We start from the raw sequence: 7,331 nt of genomic DNA on the forward strand, positions 1-7,331 counted from the left end.
AGCTGCTTCCGCTATAGCCTGCTTTAAACCCTGATAAGATGTCTCCACATCGTCTCCCCATCGCCATCGCTGGTGTTTACGTTTTAGTCGATTAAGAGGGGCCGTAAGATCCGCGAGGTGAAGGATAAACCGGGAGTGAAACCCACACATTCCTAAGAAAGATGAAATCTGTTTTATGGTTCGTGGTCTGGGGAAGTTCCTGATTGCTTCTTCTTTCTCCGGGGCAATCTGTACACCCTGCGCGATTACTACATAGCCGAGTACCTTAACCTTAGAAACTCCAAAACTCGATTTTCTCAAATTAAGAGTTAAACCGCCGTGTTTCAGCTGTGAAAACACATACCGGAGAGCTTCCAGGTGTTCCTCCCAGCTAGCATTAGAGATGACAATGTCATCCAAGTATACACCGACCCCAAAACGTCGGGCATATTTTAAAACCTTCTTCATCAAACGGGAGAATGTTGATGGGGCATTCTTTCAACCGAACGGCGTCAAGAACCATTCAAATTTCCCTCCCTGGTAACAAAAGCCGTTTTCTCAATATCGTCCAGGTGCATCTCTACCTGCCAGTATCCGTATTTAAGGTCAAGCTTAGTGATATATGAAGGCTTTCCCATAGAATCTACATATAATCTCTTCAATACGTGGCACCGGATAGGGATCGTCCACAGTAACGCTATTTAACCGGGCAACGTCTATGCAAGTGCGTTTTCCGGTAGTGTTTTTCTTACCCACTACTACAGTGGGTGATGCCCACGGACTAACTGAAGGTCTAATTAACCCTTGTTACAATAATTTTTTTACCTGGGTATCGATTTCTTCATTTGCTACCCGACTGCGATTATAGGGTTGACGGTGAATCGGGACCGTACCAGGTTTTAGTTGGATCCGATGTCGTAACAAGTGGGTTCTACCCGGACGACCGGAGAAAAGGGATGAAAATTCTTGACAGATTCTGATTAAGTCCCCCACTTCTCGTTCCGTTAAAGTACCCATGTTTAACTGCGACACATCAACTGTCCCTTTGTCAAGTTCTTGGTTTTGGGTGAACCCGGGTGCACGGTCTCTCAAATAAATGAGGGGAAGAGTATATCCACAATACCGGAATTCCTTACGTTCATTGTCGATGCTGGCTCGCAACTCGTCCAATAGGTCCATTCCCAGGATAATTGGGAATTCTATATCTTTCAGAACGTGAAAGCGTACCGGTTTTGTCCCCATTTGCATCCCCAAATCTATCTCCAAGTCGATATACCCTACAGAAAACGTAGTTATTCCCTTTTGTACCCCCTTGACAATATTCGATTGAGGAACAATTAACGAAATGACTCCCAATTTATGTAAGAAATCGAAAGCGACAATACTATGATCCGCCCCACTATCCAGAAAAGCCACGCATGGTTTACATGCGACCTGAATTACTATCCCCTTGAGTCGACTATCGTTAACTCCATCCCCTCTGACGGAATTAAGTTGGATATTGTCTTGTGAGTTCCGGCGCACATCCTGAGACCCTTCCAGAATGCGTCCTAAGCGTTTCCCGAACCTGGTGCCGGACCTTGTGGGGCAACAGGTGGTAGGGACCGTCCATAAACTACGTCACGCGAAAAAAAGCATTTTCTGACCCCCCCGTCCCCCCAGATCACGCTTCGTCACGCTTTAATCAGACCCCTCCCCTAAAAACCACGTCACATTTCTTTAACCACCCCCCTCCGCACTATGATTTGTCTTAATTTACGAATTTAATTTGATTAATTTCTTAAGTGATATGCCGCTCTCGCAGAAATATTTTGCTCGGCTGAAAATTCAAGTCCTCTTCCGTTTTAAGCTTTTTCCCTCTGATTGACCATTAGAATTTTAATGTCTGGATGTGCTTTTTATAAGCTTCAAAAAAGTTCCATAAAGCTTAGTTAAAGGGGCACACTTTTTAGGTTTCGACACTGTCACCGAAAACAGACTAATCGAGCTTGAGATTTAGAAAATTTGCCAAAGAATCGAAACCATTTCAATCGGCAGGGGGATTTGATTCATCCTCACAAATAATAGGGGCGAATAAACAGAGACATAAGAGAGTTTACGCTGTTTATTTTAAATGCGCTATTTAAATTGGCTATATTAGGGTGTTAATAGTAGATAATAGCTCAAATTTTCTATTATTTAAGTGATGATGGAATAACAATTTTGGTAAATTATTGTAACGGTGGACTATGGAATGTTGTCTTTCTTCTTCAATAACATAAGAGAGCCAACCTGCCTCTTACTGACTTCGTAACAAAATCAATGCTAAATGTGACGTCACGCATCGAAGAACCCCTCCCTCCCCCTTGTCACGGACCCTCACAAATTTAGAAACCCCCTCCCCTCATAAGAGTGTGACGTAGTTTATGGACGGTCCCTATTGTTATGGTGTGATATGCCTGACATAAAGCGTGTTTTTCATTGGTCTTTTTCAATACATTTTTAGATGAACCTTTTTTTCAAAAAGTGGGTAGCCCTTAAAAGGGCTTTTTTTTCTTCTTAGATAATCTGGATAAAAAGTTGGCAGTTTTTATCTCTTATTTCCGGTTATCCTTAGCTAGTTTGACGGGCCCTTCTACCTTTTCGTAATTTCACTATTGCTTTATCAGCTGAATTATTGGTCACAGGGCTCGAACCCTTTTTTGACTGTAGACGTGAGCGCTTGCACTTTTGTAGAGGCTCTTGCCGTTTCCTCTTTCTCTCTTCCTTTTCCATATCTAGTTGTTTCTTCGTTTCTATCGCCTTCGTTATGTTCTCCGGTTCACGAATTTCCATATTACGCGGCAAGCGTGGGTCAATAATTTCTGGTAGTAAACAGTTAAAATAAAATTGTTCTAAAAATGGTATCATCTTTTCTTTCCAAAACATTCTGTCCCTCTCTATACGTTGAAAAGCGATGCCCCTGGGACTCCAGACTATGAAACCGCAATACTTTTTTTCAGCGATGTTTAGTTTCCCTTGTACTTGATAGTAATATTTGTCAGTGATTTTCAGAACAAGGTTATTATTTTCATTAGTGCAGAAGAAATTTTTTACATGCAGCGTAGCATCTAAAGGCGTCATATTTTCAATGCTCTTGGGACATTTTACCTCTATTAACTCGTGCTCGCCAAGTAGACCAACAGGAGACGCAGCTAGAAAGAAGTTTTCTAAGCTAACGAAGATACCACATTTTTCAACTTTGTTTCCAGTTAGCTTCTCGTAATCAGCAATTGCGATATCCTCATTACTTTTGCCATATTGCATCGCCATGGTATTCACAGGTGGAGTATACAACAATCGCTTGACTAAAGAGCTACATGGTGTCGTTTTCTTTCGTTTACAAATCTCTCCAAATTTTGAAGCTGTCAGACGACTCCTTCTTTCTTGCATCCACCTGTCGTTGGACGCTTGACCGCGAGTATCCTTTTCAATCTCTGCCTGGACATCTGTGTTAACTGATAAGGTTTCAATCATCTCAATTTTGCGGTTTTCGTATTCTTCCGAATTCATGTCCGGCTGCTGACAACTAGGGCCGTAGTCCGCTTGACCGGCAACTAACTCTTGTGTCAAGTCTCTTCTGGCTTTGGGTCTTCTCTGGCTATTTTTTCCCTTCTCAACAAATTTTCTATAGCTTGCCAATGCTTTTTCTTTCTTAGCGATGTGGTTCTTCAAAATGTTGTTGGAACTTTTCGTGGTAATCATTTTCCATGTTCGGTGATACCATGATCTACCCAAATGCTGGCAAAGGCCCGCGGCGTAGCATCTTCGCTGAAAAGAGGCTTTTTTCCCGCGATTTATCTGCTTACCGCCTGTGAATTTGGCTACAAGAGACATATAATTTTCCGCCGCGTTACGGGTGTCGTTTTTTATAAGGCGATGAGCTTTCGCGACTAAATTATTAATCGCGGATGTAATTTTGATAATCAAATCTCTCGGGATAGTTTGCATTTGGTTTTTCCCGTGGATTTTCTTGCAAAAATAAGCTCTGCAATGAGTGTGATTTCCAAAGACGTGTTTCGGGACATTTTTTAAATCCGTGATCAAATCCTGAACAGTGCCTTTATTTTTAGCAGCATGATATATGGCGCCTTTGACTCCATTGGACAATTGCCTTATTCTGCCTGGATTAAGGAATCTTTTGTATTCGGCGGATATGGCTGAGCACTTGTATAGCTGTTTGGTTAAGTTTTTCACAGCGTGGTTGGTGCATTCAATTTTAGCAACTTGCGGTCCATAGGATACGCTCTCCAAAATCTTCTTGTAAACGGAGGAATCGCCGTCTCCAATAAACTCTCGGTATTGAATCCCGTGCGTGGATTCACTATGCCTGAAACCGTCTACAAGAATGTCGGCTTCCATGCTCGATGATGGCCCCTTCCAGTTCTTGAAGCATTTATGGCTTCTAGGAGCCTCATCTCTTCTCTCATAAAAGTCGCACATAGCGCAATATTTGTTCCTTATCCCGATAAATAGGATTTTCTTGGTTCTTTTCCCGATGATAATAGCTACGCCTGAATTTGCAGAGTAGCGCTGACCATGACTTCTGTGGGACCATCCACCGTCAATTACCACCGTTGTGAAAGGAACGCCCTTGTTGACGTCTCCAGCTTCTTCCGCCATTCTTTTCTCCTCTTTTCCGGCTGCTATCATCTCTTCGTAGAAGATGGTCTCCCACTTCTAAAATAAATAAAAGAATTACTTCCAAATTGCAGATCAAAATTGTCAAAATATCTCCGAAATTCATGTCGGCATAACTTTGCACATTTATAAGAGATCACAAGTTATACACTCGGTTTAGTATTTATATAACCCCCGTATAGCTTCGCGTGTAGCGGGGGGATCATAAGTTACAGTGAAATAATAAACATTTCTAAAATATTTACCTCTCCTAGTTTTTCTTCAGATTTGTTAAATGTTTTCTTTGACATTACGGGAACTCCAATAACGGAAAAAAGTTCATCCAAATTGGCATGGCCGCCTCCGATGCTCACTGCGCCCCACACAGCGGCATCATTTATCGTCAACTTTTGAGCCGATTCTTGCTGGTTTAGGGTGACGCGATCCGAAGTGATGACTTTTATTTCGTGACAGTAAGGACATTCGAAATGAAAGAACGAATAGAAACCTTGGATTTTTTCGTGGGAGAGTTGGAAAGAACCACTCGTGTTTCTGCTGCACTTATGACGCTCAAACTTCGTACTTCATTAAAAAAATGTCTTATATCCACTAGCCTCCTCCCTTCGAGTTTTTGGACATTCGCGTCTTGGCTTGGAAGAGGAGGTCCGTACTCTACTACCAAATCGGGTAGATTATCAAGGGATGGGAATCCTGCCTCTATTTCGGAAAAATCGGCCTCACTGAGAGGTGGTGCTGTTATGGCCGATTCTGTCCTTATTTCATTATTTACTGCAAAATTATCGCCGACTTCCGAGTACGGTTTTAGTGGAGTAGACATACAAGTTGCCTCGTTGTCTTGAAATTCTAAAAATCCCGAATCTGACTGACAGACATCTAAAATTGATTTGGATCCATCCAAATCCAAACCCCCGGCAAGAGCATTTTCGATGAAGGGCGTGCTTTGGTCTTGAATTATTCCTTCCGGTTCCATGTCCGAAACTGTTGGAATTGCTCCCGAGCAAACGTTTCCGCTCAATCGACTACTTAGAGCCTGATCTATGCTTTTCACCCGCATTAAACGATATCTTTTTTCCTTGAACGCACTTTAGTAGGATGTGGTTTAGAACTACGTCCCATTTTTAAGAAAGAAAACAAATTCAAGCAATTGAAATTTCGCGTCCGATATTGAGGTCAACAACTAAAAATAATGATCCCGTGCCCAGGTAGGGTAGCTACGTTCCCGCAGAAATTGAAAGAAAGGGGTAGGTCCACCCTCGATAAAGGGGAGTTTAGGAGTTAGGTAAAGTTAATGTGCCCCTCTCCCCGTTCAAAAAAAAGGTACTAAATGACCGCTACCCCCTAGAACAACTAGCACACCTCCCCCTTTTCCTGAATAAGACCCCTCTTTATAGACGCTTTGTGGCAGGTCTCTTATACTAAACTGAAAAGCTATGGCGACAGAAAAACGGTGATTGTAATCACAGAGTAAGGCAAAACTTGTCTTCAACGCCCCCCCCCCTTGTGTATTTAGTCTTCTCGATAATACCACTGGAAGCATCATAAGTTCATAAGATATGTTCCATAAGTTTGTCACTGGTTACCGAGAGCTTGCCATGAAGTAACGTTGGTGAAACGTCATAGATTTGCTAGTGTTAGGCGAAGACATCTAACTTTCCCCTGCCCTTCGTAATTTTAAAAGGACTAGCAAAGTAGTAATGTTTTTCATAGTGTTTCCCCTTCAGCGCTTCTGCCTTCGGAAATTTTGAGTTTACTTTATATCATAAGTTTATAAGTTATGTTCAATAAGTATGACACTACCTATACTTCGTAATGCTAGAGACTTACAGCTCGAGCTAGTTCGAGAACGACAAGCCAGAATTGACTACACTTGGTTAATTTTGCAGAGCTTCCATCTTCCTATTTAGTCTGCATTACTAAGCCTTCGACAGCGCGTCACCAGAATCTGTGACGTTTCACCTACGTCACTTCACGACAAGCTCTCAGTAAACAGTGACAAACTTATGGAACATATTTTATGAACTTATGTTTATATAGACAATTTGGAAAAATTAGAGGTGAAAACACTCTGGTGTTTAACAACCTTCATTGCTTAAGATGAAACACCCGGAGGGTATGTGGACAATAAAGACAATACGGACTTTTGGTGGACTGGTTACTTTGAAGCCCTATCTAACGTCTTTGGACACACATAACCATCAATGTTCCGTCTTAACCCTAAATCAAGCAGACGATCCTACGCCCCACCCCTTTTGAATAGGGTGTATTCCAGTAATATTAAATTCGTTTCCCTCGTGCCTAGCTTGAACAGTGCTATGAAAGCTAGAGTGACCTTGACATACTAGAATTCTAAAATCCCCTTTGCTCGTAATAAGTTTTCCTTTCCTTTATAGGGTTTTTAAGATCCATGCCAATATCGTGGAGTATATGCCATATTTTTCATACACTACATACTGAATTGAATAAAAGATGAATTAATTTATTTCGTCTTTAATGTTGTGATGGTATCTTGTGACATGAACGAAAACCATAATTATTGGATAGAATATGCATAAAAATGAATAAGCGAGCTAATACTAAAATGGTGATATTTGGAAGGAATTATTCATAAAAGTATTGAGTAAATTCACGAATTTCGTAGCGTCTAAGTGCAAGTTCAATAGTTTTCTCGGAGAGCAGGATGAAGGTAAATCTCA

The 7,331-nt window shown here is 41.5% G+C and overlaps 1 protein-coding gene across 1 annotated transcript; it reads right to left on the minus strand.

The window, feature by feature from the left end:
* Positions 1-2,418: 2,418 nt before the first annotated feature.
* LOC149611333 (uncharacterized) lies at positions 2,419-5,003 on the minus strand. The gene is made up of 2 exons (XM_089858417.1): positions 4,884-5,003; positions 2,419-4,677 (listed from the first exon to the last, which is right to left on the minus strand). The coding sequence occupies exons 1-2, from the start codon at positions 4,926-4,928 to the stop codon at positions 2,572-2,574; spliced, it is 2,151 nt and encodes a 716-aa protein (XP_089714543.1). The 5' UTR covers positions 4,929-5,003; the 3' UTR covers positions 2,419-2,571.
* Positions 5,004-7,331: the final 2,328 nt, after the last annotated feature.

The sequence above is a fragment of the Phalangium opilio genome, unplaced genomic scaffold, assembly GCF_054372755.1.
Source record: "Phalangium opilio isolate 3A_F unplaced genomic scaffold, DU_Popi_V2 ptg000246l_1, whole genome shotgun sequence".
In the NCBI taxonomy this organism is placed as follows: domain Eukaryota; kingdom Metazoa; phylum Arthropoda; class Arachnida; order Opiliones; family Phalangiidae; genus Phalangium; species Phalangium opilio.

Coding starts and splice junctions, on each gene's coding strand:
- LOC149611333 (XM_089858417.1), bottom strand. CDS start 4,928: ATGTCAAAGAAAACATTTAACAAATCTGAAGAAAAACTAGGAGAG. Junction 4,678..4,883: donor CTGAAGAAAAACTAGGAGAG/GTAAATATTTTA, acceptor TATTTATTTTAG/AAGTGGGAGACCATCTTCTA.